A 25613-nucleotide genomic window follows, 5' to 3' on the forward strand; every position below is an offset into this window, starting at 1 on the left:
ATCAATTTGCTTTGTCAATGCTTCCTGGAGTAGAATTCCACTATTTGGTCCGTATCCTAGGTAAGACATTGTTTGCAAATTGTGCTGCTTGTGAGATGTTGCAGTGGTTGCTAAGACATTTAAGGTACTGATGAAAGTAAAATGGTTGTCATGGTGACTGATAAAAATAAATGTTGAAAATGCCCTGGGTTCTTTCTTTTCCAGCCTGCTAAAGAAAATTGAGCGGGAAACATGGAGGGAAAGTGGCGTTTCACTAATTGCCACTGTAACTCGTCTAATGGAGAGGTTGTTAGATTACAGGTAAGCTGAGTTCCGTATTTTCCAGATACACCGTGCTCCCGTTAGAAAATCAAATAGCACACAGTGAACATTCCACTTGAGTTAATCGTTCGAAGAACTGATAATCAGACCATGGAAGTTTTGCAGTAAGATCATGGACTTCTCACTAACTGGTTCTGTTTTTATTTGGGGTTTATTTCCTTTTTTTTTCTGTTCTGTTTTTAACAGTTCTTTCAAACTCTGGATGTAGTGAGAGGGTCTCAGTTCCGTTACTAAGAGGCGTTTTTGTCTGGGGTGAGGGGAGCAATTTAGACTGACCTCATGGACCAATGGACTAACCATTGTAGGGTGGGGACGGTGTACCCGAGAATTGTACAGTCATGCTAGTCTCTAAGAAAGCAGGGAGATGATATAGACATAATTGTTTGATTTTTAAATTATCTAAACCATTAAGGCAATTCATCCAACTTAAATGCATGTGTTTTTCGTTTGGTTTTTGTTTTTTTAAGAAGGAGACCCTTATTCTCCTTGTTGGAGCTGGCCAGTCCCCAGCTGCTTCTTACCTCGCCTTAGGAGGTGTGTGGCAGCACACCTTCATTCCTCTTACTCCCTGAGCCCCGCGCATTGAAAGGGAGCACAGCCTTGACCTGGAAGTCAAAGTCAGGGCCGAAACTGGTGCTCAGGAGTCTCAGACCCTCTAACCTGACCACGGATCGTGCAGCCTCGGGCAGTTTGTCAAGTTACCCGGAGTCTTTATCTGAATAGCACCTTGCTGATTGTCTCTGGTCTCTGATAGTACATTTGTTTTCCCCCTTAGAGAACAAAGTGTTTGGCCCTAGAAAGGAAGTTCTATGTTCTGACTATTGCTTTTTGTTTTAGGGACTGCATGAAAATGGGAGAGGTAGATGGCAAGAAGATTGGCTGCACAGTTAGCCTTCTGGTTAGTAAATGACTCCTTTTTTCTTCTTTATATCCTAACATTGATTTGTTTTTATTGCAGAAATACTGTTTTGTTTGTTTTTAATCCATAATGTGTTTTTGCCTGAATGTTTTCTTAGAAGAGTTTAGAAGTGTTTTTAAAAGAAGCCTAGCGAGCTTCATGTTGAATTAATGCTAAGTAAATTCTCAGCTCTAGATATTGCAGAAGCAGACCTCTGTAGGATCCCAGAGTGAGGTGGCTGGGGTCTTGTGTCACTTTCCTTTCCCCGCCTGGTGTTTTATGTTGTTCCCCTGGGAAATAACACAATGTCCCTGGATCGTACTTCTATGTAGGCAGTTCTTTCTACCCTTCTTTTCCTTCCTCACAGTGTTGTGTTCATTCTACATTTTAATAAATATTAGCAGTCTCTTCTTTTGTGAACAAATGACAGTGTTTTTGTGTAACAGTAATTTCTACCCTTTACAAAATAAATTTATGATGCCACTTCTGATAAGGTTTGGTTTGTAGCTAGGGTGACCATATAATGCATAGCCCAAATGGGACAATTTTGAAAGTATAATTAAATATTATGTAAGGATAAGCTATACCAGAATTGTCTTGGGCAAGTCAAAATTTATATAAAATCTCATGTAACCAACTGTTAAATATGATGGTATCTTCACCTTAGAGCAAAAGAATGACCATACATTTAAACATTTTTTTTCAAATTTTAATATAGGATAGGCTTATGCTTTTGACAATTTCCTTTCATCAGTTTTGAAATGCAGACAGATGTGACTGTTTTCAATTCTAAATTTACGAATATTATGGTTCCATTTTCTTGTACTTTGCAGAATGGATGAACTCTCACCATCTAAGTACTTAGGCAGAGATTCTAATCCCTCACCTGTCTTACTGTTTTCTAATTGTCTATACCTGGAAATTTTGTTTTACCCCCAGTTTGATTCCATCTTGCCTTAGCCCTTTGGCTTCAGTTGTTCAGTTTTGTTTTGTTTACTTCCCTCACAGTCCCTCTTCAAAGCTCAGGACTTTCGCTTTCTTACAGTGATCTGTTTCCTAATTTCTTTTCTTGCCACCTGTTCTTCATCTCTTCATATATGAATATATCCTTCTGTACCACCTCCACACCTCCACCACTTCCACCTCATTTTGAATGTAATTGTTACATCTCCACCTCCAATATCTGTAGCTAAAAATAATGAGACCTGCACTTCCTCCATCAGGCCGCATCTTGTGCATGGATTATACACTTTCTTCTGTAATTTTTGTTATCAGACCCAGGAGAGACCTCTGGGCCATTAGCCCTACCCCGCTGGCCTGAAATTTACTTTTCCTGTTAGCACTCTCATTTCAAGCCTTGAACGTGGTCTCCCGCACTTTTCAGTCTCCTGTCTATGTTTACCCTGGTTTCTTACATGCTCTTGCCAGCCTTTCCCTGGTCCTCAAGCTCAGCCTGAGTTTCTTCCACATCCCTGCTTGTATACTAGTGTTTGGGGAGAAAAACCAAGTGCTGTGTAAACCTTAGGTATTCTCAGTTTACCTCCTTAACCCTCACTCTATCCCAATTCAGACAAAAAGTCTCATAAACAACCTCAAAGCAAAGCCTTTACCTTTTTCCAAAAGAACCTCTTTCACTGTCTCCATCTTGTTTTACAAGTACTTTCCAACCCTGGGGGTGTAGTGGTTAAAGTGCTACAGCTGTTAACCAAGAGGTCGGCAGTTCAAATCCACCAAGCGCTCCTTGGAAACTCTATGAGGGCAGTTGTAGTCTGTCCTGTAGGGTCGCCATGAGTCAGAATCGACTTGATGGCAGGGGGTTTGGTTTGGTTTTCCTTTGGAGGTGAACAAATAACATAGGTTCATTTCCCGGATTGGAATAACAGAATGTATCAATCCATGCTCTATCCTAAATATCTCTGCTCTAGTTTCACCAGTAGGGATAAGCCAGAGACGTAATCAAATCAGTGGTCCTGTTAGTGTTCACTTGGGACAAAGAATGTGTCCTGGTATTTTTGCACTGACCAAGAATAGTCCTTAAAGAAAATGTGAACTTTTTGAAAACTGTTCTAATTTCAAACTAGCACAAGAATAGTTATCATTAAAGGACCAAATATATTGATTTAAAGCTAATCTCTTTAGCTTCTACTCCATATGAAAGTTCTTGATGTTTTCTAGCAGCAATGTGGTTCTCTTCAACTACTCACTTCCTCTTGGAGCTTTTTCTTACCTCTTTGGAAAGATCAATTCCAGATTGATTGTCTTCAGGAAAGCTCTAACTTCCTGTACACAATCAGAGTTAAACTCTAGTGTTCAATTGGTAAAAATGCATAATCTTTGACATGACTAGTACCAGGATATGTAATTATTGTTTTGTTCTTTGTGTCAGGAGGGTTTGCCAGGTATACGTGAAAAAGATTCTCATCTGCCAACTGGAGGGACCATTGGCTTGTTTGTGTTTTAAACGGAGGACTGTTCATCTACAGAGTAATAGCTTATTTTGTTCTCAAAGAAAGCTGCTTCTTACCAGAAAGCTATTAGAGTAGATCATCCTTTAATAATGTAAAAACCTGCTGTGGGCTTGTTAGACTCGTGTTTATGGTATAATTCCTGCTAATTAAAATGATTTGGGTTATAATAAGAGCGCTGTGAATACCATTATTTACTTAGCTTTTAAAGAATGCCAAGAATGCTAGGAGATAAGACAAAAAATGGGGGGATAAATGGTATAAATTGGAAAAAAAAACCAACAACAACTTTTTATTATGCATTCAACTTCAGGTCATCATCTCAAGATTAAATTAATCCTTAGATTGAAGTATGGATACTTGTAGATAGTAAGCAGAAAGTACATTTAACAGAAGGTCCTCAGGCTTCAAGCCCAAATACAATTTAAGCACCCACACTGGCTTCTTTGGCCCCACTGCCAAAGCCCTGTCTTAACTATTCAGCTTCAAAAATTTTTTGGATTCCTGGCCTTTCCCCATTAGAAAAACTTGTCACTTCATCAAGTCAGTAGACTTATCCCCCCATCACTACTCATTTTCCCTTCCTCCACATCAGTTATTCAGCCCTCTTTTTAAAATAACAACAATAATAATAAGCACTAATAGTAGTTCAAGTGTCTTAAGCAGGGGTTTCATAAAGTCCAATGATCTCTCATTTGGAGACTCATGACTTCATGCTTTTCCTGGAATCCAACATCATAGTCTCCTCCTGGGTTCACTAAGTTCAGTTAAGACAAATGTACCTTCTAATGTGGTGAAGGAGTAGATATGGATGCTTGTAAGTATGTCCTTAAAATGCCAACACAAGGTGCTCAGGTAAGTCAAAACGGAGTTTTCCATAACTATTGTTCAAACATTTTAGAGAAGCTCAATAAGGTCCAGATACTTTTTTTTAATAAACAAATTTTTTTTCAATAAGCATATACCCATATATTAAAGATTTGAAATAAAATACCTTGCTATTAGTTCCTCTTTGTTCTCAACATAAACAGGAAACACTGAAACTTAAGCCCAAGTAAGAAACACAGAGTAAAACCTGAGCAATAAAGAACATTTTCACTTACCCTTTTTTGCGTAATTTTTTCAGAAAAGAAAAAGTTTGCATTGTCTTTATTCATCCTTACTTACGTATCTTAGAGATTTTTTTCCTTAGAGCAAAATACATTTGAAATTTAAAATGAGAGAAACTGCCCTTGTATATGAGTCAGCAAATTTAATAAACACATTAATCAATATCTTACGTATTTTTAGTATTTTTCAGTTGGATGGGCTGATTGTCCATTGACAGTTAACTAACAAAAAGTAATAGAAAGTAACAAAAGAAATGTGAATCAGTGGTAATAGCAACCTCAAGAGTTATCAGCTTACCCAGTAATTGCTAGGTGCGCCTAACACAGGCAATGTTGAACTAATAGCGTGTTTGTGGGCCTCCTTACTTAATTTTTTAAAAGATATTTATGTGAAAAATACATCAGTTCTCTTGGTTCAACAGATGGGAACTCAGAAGAATAAAAGGCAGATATCTGTAGGCCCAACTGTTGAAGAACATCCATGCTTGTACTTTTTTTTTTTTTTTGCAGAACTTCTATAAAACTGAACTGAACAAGGAAGAGATGTATATACGCTACATTCACAAACTGTATGATCTGCACCTGAAAGCACAGAACTTTACAGGTAATTTTGTCTTTTGGCTCAGGCAGGGGGAAGTGGGCTAGATACTGGGATATTAAACATGACAACTCCTCTGCTTTTTATAATTAGAACTGAGGACTCAAGCATTTCTTCTTTAAAATTGAAATTTATTTATAATGGGATTTATGTTTCTTAGTAGTCCATTTTAATTTATCTATTGGCTTTTTTTTTTACTATATCTCTTTGCATAGAGGTTGCTCTTGGGATTACGAAACATATACTGTATTTTTACGTAAATAATGTGTACCTTCTACGTTTGCTTGCCAGCTGCTCCCTCCCTCGGTGAGGGATTTTCATAAGCATGCTAGCTATTTTTTTTATCTCAACATGTTTAAAAAAAAAAAATGGCATAGCAGCGCTTAAGAAAATACTTTGCAGGGGGAGGGAACAAACATAGAAGATGTGCGTTATTTGCATAAAAATGCGATTCCTAAATTGTCCTAGACTACACAGAGTTACTATTTTACCACTTCAAGACAGATAGAAACTTCAGATCATATAGGTCCCTTTGACTTTCCCTTTGTGTTGTATTCATCATGTGTGTTACCTCTGTATACACTGAAAACTCCATCAGATGGTGTTGTAATTTTTGCTTTCAATGTTGTTGTTGTTAGTTGCTGTGGAGTTAATTCCAATTCATGGTGACCCCATGTGTTACAGAGTAGAACTACTCCATAGGGTTTTCTTGACTATAATCTTAACAGAAGCAAATAGCCATGACTTTTCTTCTACAGTGCATAGTCATACCTATTTTAAAGAACTCAAGAGGATTAAAACAGTCTATTATATTTATTCAGATATTTACCACTTACCACTCTTCCTTCATTGCTGAAATTATAAGATTTCCCTCTGTTTTTGTTTTCTTTAACCTGACGATCTTCTTTTAGTGTTTCTTTTAAAGCAGGTCTAATGGTAAAGAATTCCTTTAGTTTTCTATCTTCTAATGATCGTCTTTATTTCACCTATTCCTTAAGGATTTTTTCCCCCTTTTGGCTAGATGTAGAACTCTAGGTTGACAGTTCTTTTCTTTCAACACTTTAAAGTGTTGTTCCACTGTCTTCTGGCCTCTATGGTTTCTGATGAGAAATCTGCAGTCACTCAAATTACTCCCTAAAAGCATGTGTAATTTTTCTCTGGCTGCTTTGAGGCTTTTTTGTTTGTTTGTTAATTGTTGGTTTTCAGCAGTTTGATTATGATGTGTGTGGTGTATGGGCATACTTCCTTTAAGTTTACCCTATTTCGGTTTGCTGAGCTTCTTGGAGCTATAAATTTGTTTCCTTCACCAAATTTGGAAAGTTTCCAAGCATTATTTCTTCAAATAATTTTCTGCATCAATCCTTCTATTTTCTGTCTGAGACTTCAGTGACATGAATGTTGGACCTTTTGGTGTTGTTCCATAGGTTGTTGGGACTCTTCATTGTTTTTTTCTTTTTTTTTTTCACCCCCAATTTTTCTTCTTTCTGTTGTTCGGATTTGGTAATTCTTATTGATCCATCTTCAACTTCAGTCACACTCCTGTGTCATCTCCATTATGCTATTGAGCCCTTACAGTGATTTAAAAAAGGCTTTATTGTATTATTGCATTATTCAGTTCTCTTATTTTTTTTTTTTTTTCGTAGATTCTATTTCCTGGCTAAGAATGCTTTTCTTTCCTTCCCCCCCGCCCCCCCCAAGACTGTTTACTTTTACTTCGTGGAGGATTGTTATAAAATATCTGCTTTATAGTCTGCCTATATATTTCAACATCTGAGTCATCTTGGGGTTGATATTTGTTGATTGCCTTTACTCTGTGAGAGCTGTTTAGATTTACCTGGTTCTTTATATGTCAATAATTTTGCATTATATCCGAGATCTTTTGAGTATTATGTTGTGAGACTCTGGGTTGTATTAAAATCTTCCAAGGAATTTTGGTACTTTTGGTTTAGCAGTCAATCCAATTAGGTTCAAACTGGATTCATATATATCTGCCTAACTGAAGAGTAAGATCATATTTTCTTGAGGACAGATCATGTTTTCTTCTTTTTAGTCTTTTCAATTCTTAGAATAGTGCCTAGCAATCTGAGATGTAGTGTCACTAATGAATGGACCCATTAATTAAATTTTCCCACCTGCGGAGCAAATTTTCTCCTTTAACATTGGTAATTCCTTAATCACTAAGGACACCCAGCATCTCTTCACACAGATATGCTGATAGTTTTAGTTAATAGACTAGGGTTATTTGAGCTGATTGTGTTGCCTCAGGCTTGAAATGTTCATTTGTAGGTAGTTAGTAGCCGATTTTTGAGAGAAATAGTGAACCTAGGTTTTGTATCTGTGGAAACAACTAGAATTGTTTTATTTTTAAGTCCACCAAAAAAAAAAAAAAAAAAGATAAAGGAGCTGTGGGAGAGAAGTGAGGACAAGCTATTCCAGATATGTAACAGATATATTTTGATTTTCTAAAATCTAAAACAAAGCCCAAATCTGTCTGATTGTATTTCAGAAATGGAGAAATTTTTGTTTAATTTATTTACCCAACTTGTAGTTTTTATGTTCCCCAAAGTCATAAGAAATAAGTCATTTCCCCACATAACATTTTATTCTTCTGTCTCATGTCCTCATTTTTATGTGCCCTTGGAAAGATGAAATTGATGGAAAAGCTTTTCTATCTTTATACATTTCTGATTAAATGGCTTAATCCTTTCCAGACATTTATGACAGTGCCCTCCATTCCTAATTCACTCTTCTCCAGTATATCTTTTTGCAGTGTTGAGGCCCTCACTGTACACTTCCAAAAGAATGTAATGAGATGCCCATATTTAATTAGGTAGTGACGACTTTTGTTCAAAGTGTAAGCACTTTTCAAAGACTGTCTGTTGAGAATTTTGGATATGACTCATTCTTCCCTTCCCAACAAATGATATTGTCTTTAAAGGTACAGAAGAATAAATAGACCACATATTACAGTAAAACAGATACAATTTATTAATTTGTTCCAAATTGCCATCATTAGTGTGTTATGTTGTTCACACCTGAAAGATATATATATGTTTTATATAATAAAATTTTCTATAGCTTCTTCTACACACACCATTTACCCCAGATGTACATCATCATTTACCTGAACCAAATTCGGAAACAGGTGTAATTTGTCTTCACTCCTTCCCCATGTCACCATTCAGTCATGTGTCACCTTCCTCCTCTAGCCTGCCAATACCTCCTTGTTTTCCCAGACTTTCCCAGGGTTTCCTCACCTGCACCTGGCCCAGCAACCATCCCCTGGACTTTCCCAGGGCAAGCGTGATTTGGAAAAGCACTTTGGGGACTGGTAAATCCTGGTGGCGTAGTGGTTAAGTGCTACAGCTGCTAACCAAGAGGTCGGCAATTCAAATCCGCCAGGCACTCCTTGGAAACTCTATGGGGCAGTTCTACTCTGTCTTATAGGGTTGCTATGAGTCGGAATCGACTCGACAGCAGTGGTTGGGTTAAACCTTCTTTGTCCATTAAGGAACTCTCCTTGGGCAGCTGCAGGCTTCAGCTGTTCCAGGGCTCCCTTAGCCCTCCTTATCCTTTTAACTGTGAAATGATCAGCTAGTCTCTACAATATCTTCTGAGTGCTCAGGTACTGTGGGAAAACACAAAAGAAACTGAGAAACAAAGAAGATCACGCCTGTGCCGGGTCATTAAGAGACAAGTTAACAACAACAACAACAAGGAGCTCTTCTGCAGCTCAGGGGGAAGGTTTGAAGGAGCAGCCCATGGTGTGAATCAGCCTGGAATGTGAGGGGAACCCTTTATTCAGATGGCAGGAGCAAACAAAGGGAGGACAAAAGAACACATGAGGTTTTCTTAGATTCTTGGCATTTATTATAACTGTATGTAGGGAACTAAAGATCAGGTAACCATTTCAGGGGGTCTCAGAGTAATCTAGAAGGCCATTCAAGATAGAGGTCAGAACTCGTGATCTGGTTGTTATAGTTGTTGCCCCTCAGAAGCAGTCTTTCCGTGGCACCCTCCATGGTGGTGATTCAGCTCTGTTTCTGCATCCGCCATTAACTGACTTCATTTAGTGGATTCTCTGTGCATCTCACGTTCAGTCCCCCAAGAGAGAGGTTGGCCAGTGCCCATGCAACAGAAGGCATCCCTGGTGGGCGGCTTTCTTGTGCTGGCTGCCTCTGGGTCAGCTTGCATCTTGCTTCATTCATCTAAAGCTATTGATGAGGTCAAGGGACCTTCAAATATGTAAGCTAGAGGCTTGGCAGCTACTGAGACTTCTTAGAAAAGACAGTGGTAGGCTCCTTTTTTACTTGTACTTCCGGGACAGAAAATGGGAAAATGTGAGAGTAGAGAGGTTAGTAGGGACCGGATCATAAAAAGCCTTCTCTGTCACTTCAGGAAGCCTAAATTTATTCTGCCAGCTACTAAGAGTCATTGGCTGGTTTTAATCAAGTGAGCAACATGAATATTTGCGTTTAAGGAAGATCATATTGGTAACAGTTCACAAACTGAATGGAGGGTGATAAGAGACTGCTGGTAGGTTAAGTTGTGAAAGTTTTTGCAACAGTAATTGGAGCCAGGAGATTGTATGAGCTCACCAAAGTAATTGAAAAAGAAAAAAGGCCAGAATCTTGCCTCACAGAACATCTGTACTTAAAAGGCAAGAAAGAAGACCTTTCTTATTGCAACTATACTTTATACACTGAGATGACCAAATCATAGTGCAAGAGCTAAACAAGTTACTTTATAGTTTTTTGTGTAGTTATCCTTAAGGCAAATAAATTATGAAGAAGAATTATCATTATAAATCTTATTATATTAAATACAAAATCAAACCCACTTCCATCGAGTCGATTCCAACTCATAGAGACCCTATAGGACAGAGTAGACCTGCCCTCTAGAGTTTCCAAGTCTGTAAATCTTCGCAGGAGCAGCCCTGGTGGTACAGTGGTTCAGTTCTCAGCCACTAACCGAAAGGCTGACGGTTTGAACCCACCAGCTGCTCAGTGGGAGAAAGATGTGGCAGTCTGCTTCAGTAAAAATTTACAGCCTTGAAAGCCCCATGGGGCAGTTCTACTCTGTACTACAGGGTTGCTGTGAGTTGCTCTTGATGACAGTGGGTTTTTTGGTTTTTTTAAATCTCTGCGGAAGCAGACTGCCACATCTTTCTCCTCCTACAGAGCAGATGGTGAGTTCAAACTGCCGACCTTTTGGTTAGCAGTCAAGTACTTTAAACACTGCACCACCTGGGCTCCTATTTTGTTTAAAGCTACTATTTTGTCTTTTGAGAGACTTACAAGGGTAGCGAAATGGATTAAAACATAAGGATTTGTCCATTTTATTCAGTTTAGTGAATGAATTGGCTATTATAGTACCAGAGAAAAACTTATTATAGTCCTTCACCAATCACAGTAAGTTCTGGTTCCTGTCCTTGATCTATTTGGACATATTTATTGTGTTGTAAGAAGAAACTTGCAGAATGGCAAGTATTCCATTAAACATACTACCTGTATGTTGACTATGCTTAAGTCCACAGGTCGCCATTTTCACTTGTGTATACAGAACATCACCCCTTTACTTGTTTCCACCAGAAATCCAACCATGCCAAACATGGGATGATTTCAGTAGCCTTTGCTGAGGATTTGTGGGTCCAACAGTTCGTTCTCGTTCTCAGTCTTTCTCTCTCATTGTCTTTGTCTCTCAGTCTCTCTCTCTCTCACACATGCACAAACATACACACAAACACACACATACACACAGACACATGCACAAATACACAAATGCACAAACACACACACAAACACACCCATTCAGCCCTCTCCAATCCTTCCTCTATTACTAGAAGCTTTTTTTTTTCCTTGCCTATACTCAACTCTTCTCTGGTTTCTTGGCCCTTCCCAATTCTGCCTGCACTTTGTCCTCCCCCAAGCCCCGAGTTTCAAACATTTCAGCTGTTTATTATCCAGAAAAGTTTAGCCTCCATTTTTTGTTTCCTAAGTATGCCCTTTTGAAGGTGCCCATAGTCCTACCCAAGGATCTTACCGTTGAATTTTCCTAGCAAACAAAGGAATGTCTGCCCTACATCTTTGAACCAAATACAAGAAGACATTCTTAAACATTTTTGTTATCTCAGTAGCATACAGCCATTGTAGGGAAAAAGGAAACAGAAATATAGGGAAGCTAAAAGATTAAATATAAATCTCTGATAATCCCATCATTGAGGGGAAGTCATCGTTCATTAGCCTGCTGTTGTATACATTCTACACATTTTTCTTCTATATAATGAAATTCAGAGAATGGTATTCCCTCAAGTTTGTCTGCAGTTAGCCCCATGTGAGGAGAGGTTGTTTGGGATCCTGTCTCAATTAGTGCCTTCCCACTTGACTTTGGGATCCTGTCTCAGCCATTGCCTTTCCACTTGACTTTGGGATCCTGTCTCAGTCAGTGCCTTCCCACTTGACTTTGGGATCCTGTCTCAGTCAGTGCCTTCCCACTTGACTTTGGGATCCTGTCTCAGTCAGTGCCTTCCCACTTGACTTTGGGATCCTGTCTCAGCCAGTGCCTTCCCCCTTGACTTTGGGATCCTGTCTCAGCCATTGCCTTCCCACTTGACTTTGGGATACTGTCTCAGTCAGTGCCTTCCCACTTGACTTTGGGATCCTGTCTCAGTCAGTGCCTTCCCCCTTGACTTTGGGATCCTGTCTCAGCCATTGCCTTCCCACTTGACTTTGGGATCCTGTTTCAGTCAGTGCCTTCCCACTTGACTTTGGGATCCTGTCTCAGTCAGTGCCTTCCCACTTGACTTTGGGATCCTGTCTCAGTCAGTGCCTTCCCACTTGACTTTGGGATCCTGTCTCAGTCAGTGCCTTCCCACTTGACTTTCAGAGGCTGCATATACTCTCCTGTTATATGATGAGCTGCTGGAATGGTCCGACCGGCCCCTCAGGGAGTTCCTGACCTACCCCATGCAAACAGAATGGCAGCGCAAGGAGCACCTACACCTCACCATCATCCAGAACTTTGACAGAGGCAGAGTAAGTGGCCCTGCCTGACCTGTGGTCTCTCTTTTATTTCTAGTTCATTCATGCCCACCTCCTTGAGCAAGGATTCTCAAATTTCAATGCACATTAGAATCACCCAGGAGCTTGTTAAAATGCAGATTCCCAGGCTCTGCCCTTAGGCTTTCTAACTTAGTACATCTGGTGCAGGGCCAAGGAATATGTGATTTTAATGAGTACTCCAGGAGCTTCCAGTGTTTATAAACCTTGGATCACACTTTGAGAAACACTGATCTAGAAATTTTGACATCAAGGCGTTTTTATTCTCTGAAAAGCCATCATTACCTCCTCACCCCCCAAACTAGCATGTGTTCTGCCCCATTCCACTCTTGTTTTTAATGAAATAATTTTTTAAGGTAAAATAAAAAGCTTAAAAAAAAAAACTGTAATGAATTTTGCAATATCCCATTGTATGCTTAGAGATGCCATGGAGTGATGAAAAATCTCCCGGACCTAAAAAGCAATTCAGTACACCACCTTGCTCCACGTCCCTCCCTCTGCAGGGGCTTGCAGAACTCTTTGTGACTCATACTAGAGTTGTTTATTTGATCTGAACACTTGATACTTTGGTGATACGTGTCTTAGATGTAAATCTGTCTTCCAACTTCCCAAGGTTAAACAGAAAATTAAAATACAACCCGTGGCTATCGTTCTTTTACAAAACATAATTGGGTAAAATTGGGTAGACTTGAAAATTTGATGTTAGGAAATTGCTTCTGTCGTATCCTCCTTTATTATTTATCTAACTCTGCTGACATACCATTATGTTAATAGCAAGAGAAATGCCTTTGTTCTCTTCTGCTGTAAAATGTCCACCTGTAGGATTCCACTGTTACAGAATCTCTGGCTGCATACAGTGGCCCATCCCCAGGAGTCTGTGCTAGATGAGGGGTTGGCAAACTGTGGCCTGTGGGCCAAATCTGGCTGGCCACCTGATTTTGTACAGTCCACAAGCTAAGAATCATTTTACGTTTTTAAATGGTTGGAAGAAATCAAAAGAAGAAAAATATTTCATGACATGTGACTATGACATGAAATTCACATTTCAGGGTCCATAGGTCACCTTCTTTTGGAACACAGACACTCTCACTCATCTCTGTGCCTGCTTCGCCCTGCAACAGCAGAGTTGAGTAGTTGTGACAAAGAGTATATGGTTTGCAAAGTCTGAAATATTTACTGTCTTGCCCTTTGCAGAACAATTTTGTCAACCTCTATTTTTTTTTTTATGCCAGATCGAAGAATCTTTTCATTTCTGCCAAAAGTAATCAGCCGGGTTATATGCTCACATTTGCAAGTGCCATTCAGCCAAGTAAGGAATCTGGGGTGCCAGGTCTAGAGAGAAAGGCCCCTCAGCACCAAGGGACTGTGTACATTCATCCACTTGGCCACTGTGGAACTGTAGTTATTTCCTGAGATGACTCTGTAATGACACCATGAAATACTGTTTCTGCACTGTATGTTAATGACTGTTATGGTAAATTATCATTTCCAGCTTTCTAAAGATTTTTAATACTTTACATGGTGTTTTCATTCTTAAAATTGGACTGATACTTTTAAAGTTATGTTATGAAGATTCAGGAGTAAGGCTTGCTGATCTGAAAAGCAGTTGCACCCTGACTCTGGGCAGAAGCTAAATGTTGTGGGGTTGTTACGTTTCTATCATTCATTCATCTGCAGTGTTGGGAGAATGGCATTATCTTATGTCGGAAGATTGCAGAGCAATACGAGAGCTATTATGACTACAGAAACCTGAGCAAGATGAGGGTGAGTACTTGGATGCACCCTAATCAGGCTGTGACATCCCTCTTTGGATTAGCTTTCCAGCAGGGTTCTGCGAAATTAACTTTGTGATCATCTTGATGTGTCTTGCAGAGACCTTTTTTCAGATAAGTGTTTCCTCTGAAGCATACTCTGCTATTTATACAGAGAAATGGCAAATTGATCTGCATGATGCTTTGATTAATAGGCAGAAAGTAAGCCCTTGATCTATTCTAAAACACCACATCTGAAATACAAAATCAAATCCAGGATTAATACTTTAGTTTATTGTGGAAAATCTCCATGTTGTTTGAAGAGCTCTCTATTTGTAGACATATCTATAGCAATATATCATTAGTAGTCCCATAACCTACAGAACAAAAAAATAGAAATAGCTAGCTTACTCATTTTAAAATAATTTGGGGCCAAATCTAATAGGTGTCAACTCTCTATAACTTTAGAAATACGGTTTTATTTCCTAAACCTAAACCAAGACCTTAGTGTCCCCGAGGTCAAGAAGTTTAATATTCTGTGTCCCCGAACCAAATGTTTTATGCCTTCTTTTCTTTCGAGTTCAAACAGGGTCCCCCTTGCCCTCTAAATCCTTATTCTTAGAATCAGGAACATTTTAGCATCCTGTAATACACAAGCTCCTGATGAGTGCCTAATCTATTCAGACTTTCTAAAATAGGATCATCAGCTTTTATATATTAAAAGAAAAAAAAAATGAGGCTTTCTTTTAATTGTGAGTTGTCAGTTTAAGAGATGCTACCCTAAACTTTTAACAGCTGATACAATCCCTTAGACCACAAGTAACTTGTTCAACAGACAAGAGCTGGCCCTGTACATTTGGTGTAGCATTTCATGTCATCAGCCCATCAATATTTCTCCTAACATAAAAACCAGAGAGAAAAACCTTGTTTTAACCTCAGTCCATCGTGCTGGCTCTGGCAGGCACTGCAGTTTATATAAAAACATTGCTGTGCTTCTCTTGGCATCCTGTCCTTGGAACAGAAGCGAGGTTAGAATGTTTACCCGTGAGAGCCCTTGGGTGCCATAGTCACTAAGATTTTTATAAACCCAGAGCATTATACTTCATGCCAACTGCTCTTTTGGGTGCTGTTACAGGGGGCGGGGGGAGGAAGTGAGTCTTCAAGTGCAATATTAGTCTTTCTCTGCAAACTCTGGGGATGTTAATACCATAAATGGGAAACCATAACTTTATATGCCTCATAGTCTCAACATTGTCAAAGATACACTTCAGAGCTTTGAGCACAGACAGCACTTTGCACTATGGGCCACTTTTTTGGTGTGTCAGTTCATCCCTGTCCAACCTGAGCAAGGTTACACCTTCCAAATGTCCTGAATTGAATTACCCTGTGCAAGATGGACTCATAGTGACCCTATAGGATGGAGTAGAACTGCCCCATAAGGTTCCAAGGAGTGGCTGGTGGATTCAAACTGCTGACCTTTTGGTTAACAGCCAAGCTCTTAAGCACTACGCCACCAGGGCTCCTGTGTTTTTTGTTTTTTAATGCAAGACTGAAGTACATCTGTAGGTGAGACATATGGCACTAGAATTTTCAAGAAAGGTTTTGCTTCTTATAAAAAAAAAAAGCTCATGTTAATTTCTGTTTGAATGTGAAGAAAATATTTCCTAGATAAACTCTATGTGTATAGCAATAGTTGACTCTGATGATCCAATTGCTGTCAAGTCTTTTCCAACTCTTGGAAATCCCATGTGTATCAGAGGAGAACTGTGCTCTGTAGGGTTTTCAGTGGCTGATTTTTGGAAGTAGATCACCAGGCCTTTCTTCCGAGGTGTCTCTGTGTGGACTCAAACCTTCAACCTTTCAGCTAGTAGATGGTTCCTTTCTGATGATAACATGTAATAATTCACTTGATTACTTAAAGCAGAGGTCCGCAAACTACAGCCTGTGGGGCTGGCAGAGCTGAGTAGTTATGAGTGAAATATTTACGCTCTGGCCATTTACCAGGCACCCTGGTGGCGCAGTGGTTAAGTGCTTGGCTGCTAACCAAAAGGTCAGTGGTTTGAACCCACCTCTGCTTCCATAAAGATTACGGCCTTGGAAACCCTATGGGGCAATTCTGTTCTGTCCTTAAGGCTGCTATGAGTCAAAATTGACTTGACAGCAAAGGGTTTTGGGGGCCGTTTACCACACAAGTTTGTCAATCCTGTCCTTAAAGTATAAAAGGAAGTCAAAACCTATTTTCTGCAAACTGAGTTAAACTGAAGTTCTCATTTATATAGAAGAAATATTCTCACCTGTAAGATGGTAGAGCTACAAGATGAAATAAGATGTTTAGAACTTCTCCTGTGCTTTGTAGATGATGGAAGCCGCTTTGTATGATAAAATTATGGACCAACAACGTCTTGAACCGGAGTTCTTCAGAGTTGGATTTTACGGGAAAAAATTCCCTTTTTTCTTACGAGTAAGTACTTTTTTTTAAGTACTATACTATTTAACTTGCTTTTGTGCTGCTCACACAATCATACCAGTCAAGAAAACTTAACGTATTAATGATATCATGTCCTCTTAAGATATGTAATAACACCAAGAGTTTTTTTTATCCTTTTAGTCTGCAGATGCCTTGTTTTGAATAATTTTCCAAGATATAAAACTATCTGTCACCTTCTCCTGAGTTTACTGTAGGATATTTATGAGTAGTCTTTGGTAATTATAGTTGTTTCCTTTACGTGATTTTCACCATTCTTTTGAGTCTTTGATTTCCATATAAACAAGCACCAGAGAAAAATATGTGGGCATTGGGGACAGGGTGCAGAATACAGAAAACATTGCCGTTTCACATCATGGGGAGGCCCCAACTCCAAAATCATACAAAAAGCCTTGTTTGGCTTGATTACTTTGCAAGAAGATAAATATTACCCAACAAAGAGATCCAATTTATTGCTATTATGAACAATTTCCACAAAGGAAGATTTTCTGAACGTTCTAAGGTACCTGTTGTTATTGTCAGTTGCCATTGCGTCGATTCTGATTCGTTGTGACCCTGTGTGTGTCAGAGTAGAACTGTGCTCCATAGTGTTTTGAAAGCAAATCACCAGGCCTATCTTCCGAGGAGCATGTGGCAGGGTTTGAACTGCCAACCTTTCAGCTAGTAGTTGAGTGCTTAACCATTTTCATCACCCAGGGAGCCATCTAAGATGCCTACAGGATAATAAAATAGTGGATTCTTTTCTCCTCATTTCCACATTGGTGCTAAGTAATATCTTGTATGTTTGGATATTTAACATCTTCCTTATCTAAAAACGTTGTTTGAAAGAGGACATGTACCTCCTTAAGCAACTAAGGAGAAGTGTTTGGGATAATTTGTAAAACTGAATCAACTTATTACAACTTTAAATCTCATTATACAAATGTTTTGGTATTTCTGTTGCTCAAAACTTGATTTGACTGTGTTGATACGTATGAATAGACACATAGGATGGGAGTACTTGGGAGAGAAGGGAGAGGAGAAAGATTTGCCTTCAAAAGTCAAATTTGTTTAATAAACATTAACTTACTTGCCTTTCAGAATGAAGGATACTGTTAATATGTAAATATATATCCTGAAGTACTAATATTAATGATATACACTGTTACATATACATTAATTGGTTATCACATGTAGCAAATAATCAAATAATAGGTTGATTCTTTGTTTAAATGACTGAAATGACCAAGTATTTGGGGGCCACGTGGACATAACGTTAAATCTCCTGTGGCTGTAAGAGCGCACACACCATGGTGCATGGTCACAAAACTGGCTCCGCAAATGGACTGTCTACAAACAGGGGAAAGCTTGATTCCAGTCAACAGCAATGGCAAATTCAGAACACTTGCTGAATTTAAAAGATTGCATTTTGAAAGTGGATGTGCTAGGCCTGCACTGCCATCGGCAACCCTTCTAAAGAGACCATGCAGATGGTCCAGAAGTGACTTTGCCCCCATAGCACCCCATCCTCTGTTAAGCACAGAACCACACAAACTGAAAGATTCATGTTTTCCCATATCATTCCCAGGGTTGCTTGATCCATTCAGCCCAGTAAGTAAAGTGCATAGGGATGATATGTTATGGGCCTATGCAATTGTTTTAATTTCTTTTAAAAATCAGAAGGGAAAAAAAAAAAAACTTTTAGGTTAAAGAAAATGTTATATGTAATATACATAACATTGTATATTATATAATTTTGTATTACATAATGTTGACATTCATCTGTATACCAAATTAGTCATACAATATAATTTTTAATATTTTTTATGGAAGAAGGGGCCCATGAAGGCAAAAGTGCCAGGGTGTAATACAGCCCTGAGCCAACTCTGAGTTTATCTAGCAACCGTACTATAAGAAACCCTAGACAGCTATCTAGCAAGTGCGATTAATGATAATTAAATGTGTAAAGTTAAAAAATAAAAATCAGAAGTCATTTAGGAGCCATAATTTTAAAAGGAGTTTAGCAAATTAGAAAACTGCATCGGCTAATAGAATAAATTTGGTTGAAAAGGTGGGTAATTAGCATAAATCAATCTCTATATCATCAGTCTTTTAAAAGCAGCTTTTTAGAACATAAATGGATTTTCCCAGAAAATGAAAGGGAAAGGTCACCCTCTGTTGGTTTCTAAAGGGCGTTGCACTCTGGAGAATCACGAGGCTAAACCTGTGAAAAATATGAGGCTAGAGGAAATCAGATCCCAGTCTGCTCTTCCATTTAAAAACAAAGAGCGATATAAAAACTACCTTTCGCTGAGCAATTTCAAGGTAATTTTAAAGATCAAATAAATTAATACACCTATATAATTGTATGATCTAAATGGTGTTTTCCTCTCATGGAAAATGGGTTTTTAAAGAATATTCATGAGAATGATCCAGAAATTCCATTTCCGTGAGAATTGAAAATACTTGTTCACACAAAACCTGTGCACAAATATTTATAATGGCCCCAGAGTGGAAACAACCCACATGCCTATCCGCAGATAGACCAAAGGTGGAATATCCGTACAATGGAATATTAACCAGCGGTAAAAAGGATTGAAATACTGATGCACGCTATAACATGGCTGAACCTTAAGAACATTATATTAAATGAAAGAAACTGGTCACAAAAGGCCACAAATTGTATGATTCCATCTATATGAAATGTCCAGAATAGGCAAACCCCTAAAGACAGAAAGATGAGTGGTTCCCAGGGATTGGGAGGAAGGGAAAAAGAGGAGTGACTTCTAATAGATACAGGGTTTCTTCTTGAGGCGATGAAATTTTCCAAAATTAAATAGTGACAATGGTTGCACAACTCCATAAATATATTAAAAACCACTAAACTGTATACTTTAAAGGGGTGAATTATATCTCAATAAAGATGTAATTTTAAAAATATATATATTGGTAAAAGAAATAGTTAATTCCTTTTTATTTCTAGGCAGCCCAAATATCAGACCCAAAAGTTATTTTATTTCAAAATGACTTCTTAATACTACTGAATGCCTAGATACTAAGGGTAATTCCTCTGATTCTACAAACTGTTGTTACGTAAAACGATTGTTTAAAAACATTTCAAGTTATTAGGGCATTCAGGTCCTGTAATATGCAGGACAGAACACAGCAACCAAATTTATATTCTTTGGGGAGAATTTATCGAATGTGGAAATTATCAAACAATATGATCAATATCACATGCAAGTAAAATTTTGTTGAAGATCATTCAAAAGTTGTTGCAGCAGTACATTGACAGGGAACTGTTAGAAATTCAAACCAGATTCAGAAGAGGATATGGAATCAGGGATATCATTTCTGATGTCAGATGGTTTCTGGCTGAAAGCAGAGGATACCAGAAAGATACTTACTTACTTGTGTTTTGTTGACTCTGCAAAGGCATTTGACTCTGTGGATCATACCAAATTATGAATAACATTGCAAAGAATGGAAATTTCAAAACACTTAATTGTGCTCATGTGGAACCTATACATAGACTGAGACAGTCGTTTGAACAGAATAAGGGGATACTCGTCAGCAGTTTGAATCCACCAGGCGCTCCTTGGAAATCATATGGGGCAGTTCTATTCTGTCCTATAGGGTCGCTATGAGTTGGAAGGAACTCGATGGCAACGAGTGATGGGTGTGGTTTAAAATCAGGAAGGGTGTGCGTCAGGGTTGTATCCTTTCAGCGTACTTACTCAGTCTGTATGCTGAGCGAACAACCTGAGAAGCTGGACTATATAAAGAAGAACTCAGTTTCAGTATTGAAGGAAAACTCATTAACAGCCTGTAATGTGTTGATGTCACACCTTGCTTGCTGAAAGTGAAGAGGATTTGAAGCACTTAGTGATGAAGATCAAAGCGTTAAGTATAGATTACACCTCAACATAAAGAAAGCAGAAATCCTCACAACTGGACCAATAAGCAGCATCATGATGCAGAGAAAATGTTGAAGTTGTCAAGGATTTCATTTTACATGAATCACAATCAAAGCCCATGAAATTCACAGCCAAGAAATCATATGACATATTGCATTGGGCAAATCTGCTGCAAAAGACCTCTTTAAGGTGTTTGAAAAGCAGAGATGTCACTTTGAGAACCAAGGTGCGCCTGACTCAAGCCATAGTGTTTTCAGTCACCTCATATGCATGCGAAAGCTAGACAATGAATAAGGAAGACTGGAGAATTGATGCCTCTGAACTGTGGTGTTGGCAAAGAAGATTGACTGTACCATGGACTGCCAGAAGATTGAACAAATCTGTCTTGAAAGAAGTACAGCCAGATTGCTCCTTAGAAGTGAGGATGGCGAGGGACCGGTCCCTGGAGAAGGACATCATACATGGTAAAGCAGAGGGTCAGCAAAAAAAGAGGAAGACCCTCAACAAGATGGATCGACACAGTGGCTCTGTCATTGGGCTGAAACACAGCAGTGACTGTGAGGATGGTGCGGGACTGGGCGGTGTTTAGTTCTGTTGAACGTAGGGTCACTATCGACTCAACAGCACGTAAAAAGGCAGCATCAGAGGGGATAACTTTTATCTAAAAAGTTTTTAGTATAGGATTGTTTGGGATCCTGATTTCAAGAAATAGAGTCTGCCTGTACTCATGTTTTTTCAAAGGACTGTGATTCATTTAGGGATTTGTAGGGAATTATGGCATGTTCTCAGAGCCCAAGCCCCTGTTTAACTCTATATGCCTTCCTTCCTTTTTCCAGCTACTACCCTGAGCCCCTGCTCATGAGTTGTTTCTAACTCCCTTGCTTGAGCCAGAGTTCTTTCTTAGAACGTTTTAATAGTAAACCTCATAGATTTAAAAAACTCTGAGAACCATGGGTCCTGGCTCCTCCAGACCACACACCCCTCTCTCTTTGTTTTAAAGATCTTCAGGAGAAAAGAGCTCACAACTTTTCTTGGTCTTGATACCTCCTGGTAGTTTTATTGGACTTACCAGACGGTGTTCAGAGTAGACAGAGCTCAGGCAGTGGAATCAGACCTGAGTTTCAATCTAGTCCAGAGTAGCACGTACCCTGTACAAGGTAGTTAATGAAGCTGAGCCTCTGTTCCCCAATTATAAAACGGGGCGGGGAGAGGAGAGGGTAGACTACCTGTCAAGCTGTGAGGATTAAATAAATATGTGCATGGTGCCTACTCAGTGACTCTGCTCAACAACTATAATTTCAATATTTTTAAACTGTCAGAGAGTTTTCCTCGTATCTAACCCAGTCATTAAGATACTTTTTGGAAGCCTGCTCATCTTTCCAGCTCTCTAGACTACTTTAAGGACAACCTTCATCGTTACCTGAATGACAGAGAGGGTCCTGAACCAAATATTACTTCTATTTATTTGAAAATAAAAAACAAACAAAAATTATATCCAACTTATAATAAGGCCCTGTTGTAGTTAGTTGCTGTCCAGTCCGCATCTACTCATGGCAACCCCATGTACAACAAAACGAAATGCCCAGTCCCACACCATCCTCGTGATTGCCGGCATGCTTGAGTCCAATGCTGCCTTCCAACTTAGGGGACTCATCTCCCAGCACTATATTGACAATATTTGTTGTGGTCCACAGGGTTAATTCTCAGAAATAGGTTGCCGGACCTTTCTTCCTAGGCTATCTTAGTTTGGTGGCTCCACTAGAATCTGTCCACTGTGGGTGATCCTGCTGGTGTTTGAAATACCGGTGGCATAGCTTCCAGCATCACAGTGATACAGAAGCCATCAGAGTATGACAAACTGACAGGTGGTGGTGACAAGGCCCTAAAAATCCTAAAACATAGTTCTGGCCATTAAACAGGATTCCTGCTGGCAGGAAGCTGAGCTGGTTCTGGCAGGGAAGCTTCCGGTGCCAGCCCTTCTGAGAGCTGGAGTACAGACAGGCTCAGTCTTCCTTGTGCGTAAGGCTCCAGTCAGTGAACTGCTAAGGCTGATCTCTGGGGCCTTTTAGAAAGGATGCAATAAAATGCGTTTTTAGAGTATGCATTTACTTTCTTTTCCTCTAGATTGTGAATTTATCCACATGAGTTTGATCTCGAATTTATAAAAATATTCTTTAACACTTGTGCTCATTAGCATTCAGAGAGAACAGGACTGCTTTGATTTTTACTTTCTTGCTTTGAGAATCAGACACTTCTTTGCTCGTTGTACAAGTGAACTCGGAAGAGTGTAGCATGCTATTGGGCCTTACTAAAAGCAATTAAGAGTGAAGCTCATGGTCTTTGCTTTGCATTATTAATATTTGGGCATATTTTTCAGACTGTTGCAGTGCATTTTTTTCTTTTGGGGTATTGATATGTGGTCAGCTACTGCCAGCATCATGTTTGGCTTCTCGATGTAGTGAATGCACCCAATTATACAGTCATGATTTCTTTTTTGGTTTTGTCTCCAGAATAAGGAGTTTGTGTGTCGAGGGCACGACTACGAGAGGCTGGAGGCCTTCCAACAGAGGATGCTGAACGAGTTCCCCCACGCCATCGCCATGCAGCACGCCAACCAGCCTGACGAGACCATCTTTCAGGCGGAAGCGCAGTGTATCCTAAGTTCCTGCAGAAAGGCGGGCTTCCACTAAGATGGCACCAGCCATTAGCGCAGAGTATTTTTATTTTAGGTTGTTCCAGCCACTGGTGCCTTTTTAATAGCCATGTTCATACTCTCTTTCTCCTCATCTTAATTTTAGTTTAGCTCCTTTTGAACAGAATTTAATTATTCTGTTTTTTATTAAGATTTCACTCACTTGAAAAGAAATCCCGTAAATATTGTGTTAAAGGATTTTTTTTTTTCCTTTTAATTAAAACCGTTCTGGTCTCAACTCTACTTTTAAAACTCTTTTAGTGACTTCTTCTAGAATAATTTTTCTTCATCATACCCTGTGGAGACTACTTCAATTCAAGGAAATAATAACATTGTTTTTACTGGTGCACATTATTCATACTCTTCTCGCCCTGATATTTTTATTCTGAAATACAGAAGAGAAGAGAAGAGGTCTGCCAGTATCTTTTGAGGCTCTTGGCCATAGCATCCTGGAGAGCCTTTAATAATGGCTGTGTAACGAACATTCCCATTGTCTAAAATGGACAACTCAGCTGAAATTACACAGAAGTTGGGGACAAAGGGAAATCATCCCAACACTCATTTCCAAATCCCTCTGCTTCTCCCTGGAAAACGATGGTCTTAAAGAAGGCCTGAAATTCTACTAATACTTATGGATAACATTTCAAAGCAGAAACCAGAATGCAAAAGAAGCAAGAAATTACATAAGGAATAGTATTTTGCTATCCTTCTTTGATTAAAAAAAAAAAAAAAATTTTTTTTTTAGAAGGAGGTAAATATACAACTAAATATAATGTCCCTTTAATATAATTTTTTGAAATAGCAACTAGAAGTAAACACTTCGCTTATTGATATAAAATTTGAGATAGTGGTTGCTGCAAATACATGCAGGCAAGGGACATAGAGGATCACGCAGGTAAATGAAAAATTATCAGTGTTTTGATTCCTGTCTTTGGTGGTGGTTGCATGAATATTTATATATTATCAATGCCCATGGAAGCAGCAGTGAAGAAATCAAATGACGTATTGCATTGGGCAATTCTGCTGCAAAAGACCTCTTTCGACTGTTACAAAGGAAAGATGTCACTTTGAGGACTAAGGTATGCCTGGCCTAAGCCATGGAATTTTCGATCACTTCCTATCACGTGCAAAAGTTGGACAACAAATAAGGAAGACCAGAGAACTGATGCCTTTGAATTATGGTGTTGGTGAAGAATATTGAATATACCATGGGTTGCGAGAAGAACAAACAAATCTGTCTTGAAAGAAGTACAGCCAGAATGCTCCTTAGAAATGAGAATGGCAAGAATTCATCTCACGTATTTTAGACATGTTATTTATTTATTTTTTTTATCAGGAGGGATCAGTCCCTGGAGAAGGACATCATGGTAGAGTAGAAGGTCATCGAAAAAGAGGAAGACCCTCAACAAGATAGATTGACACAGTGACTGCAACAATAAGCTCAAACATAGCAGTGATTGTGAGGATGGCGTAGGACTGGACAGTGTTTTGTTCTAGTGTATAAGGGTTGCTATGAGTCAGAACTGACGATGCAGCACCTAACAACAGCATTTTTTAAAAAAACAAGTAAATTTGAGGGCCATGAACATCTCATGATCAAGGGTTATGATTAATCCAGTTCTGAGTACCTAAGATACGTAAATTTATAGGTTATGCAAATTTCAACCTGATGCTTTGTCAGAATCTTCTGCCTAGAAATAGTTCAAGACCTGTAGTTTGAGAAATGATTTGCTTTGAACTGAGTTCTTTGCAACTTCTTGGCAATTTTTAAAATGACTTTGACCCAAATAGAAACACCAGATTTGTTACTCATCCTGTTCTCTCTGCCAGAGCTCATCTCGAACCAAACTTCCATGGAGTTTTCCAAGTCGGGTTCCCTCCTTGACTCTTTAATCCTAGATTTGCAGATCTATGCTGTGACTCCCATCCCAGAGAGCCAGGAGGTCCTGCAGAGAGAGGGTGTTCCAGACAACATCAAAAGTTTCTATAAAGTGAATCATATCTGGAAATTCCGCTATGACAGACCATTTCACAAAGGGACCAAAGATAAGGAGAATGAATTCAAGGTACCATCAACTTCTTATTACGCACTGTCTCCTGAGATAGATTATGAATTCTCTGGGGGCAAGACCTTCGGTAAATATTTACTTGGAATGAAAAAAAGTGGTGGAGCCAGAAAGGATTGTATAAATCGTTTAGTCTAGTGGTTCTCAAACTCTGTGGTGTATCAGAGTGACGTGGGGTATTTTCTAATTAAGCGGATTTCAGGGCCCCAGCCCAGAAATTCTGACTCGGTGGGTCTGGGCAGAGGCCCAGAAATCAGCTTTTTTTTTTTTTTTT

General features: G+C 39.1%; 1 protein-coding gene across 5 annotated transcripts in view; it reads left to right on the forward strand.

Annotated features, from left to right (window-relative positions):
• Window positions 1-25613, forward strand: part of DOCK4 (dedicator of cytokinesis 4) — a 488016-nt gene that overhangs the window by 431728 nt on the left and 30675 nt on the right. For all 5 annotated transcript variants that reach the window (XM_064289799.1, XM_064289800.1, XM_064289801.1 and 2 more), the window contains 8 exons: window positions 205-300; window positions 1159-1219; window positions 5304-5397; window positions 12277-12425; window positions 14127-14213; window positions 16557-16661; window positions 23092-23233; window positions 25173-25339. In XM_064289799.1, coding sequence (XP_064145869.1) covers window positions 205-300; window positions 1159-1219; window positions 5304-5397; window positions 12277-12425; window positions 14127-14213; window positions 16557-16661; window positions 23092-23233; window positions 25173-25339 — 901 coding nt within the window. The remainder of the gene's footprint in view (window positions 1-204; window positions 301-1158; window positions 1220-5303; window positions 5398-12276; window positions 12426-14126; window positions 14214-16556; window positions 16662-23091; window positions 23234-25172; window positions 25340-25613) is intronic.

This window comes from Loxodonta africana, chromosome 8 (genome assembly GCF_030014295.1).
Source record: "Loxodonta africana isolate mLoxAfr1 chromosome 8, mLoxAfr1.hap2, whole genome shotgun sequence".
NCBI classification, from domain to species: domain Eukaryota; kingdom Metazoa; phylum Chordata; class Mammalia; order Proboscidea; family Elephantidae; genus Loxodonta; species Loxodonta africana.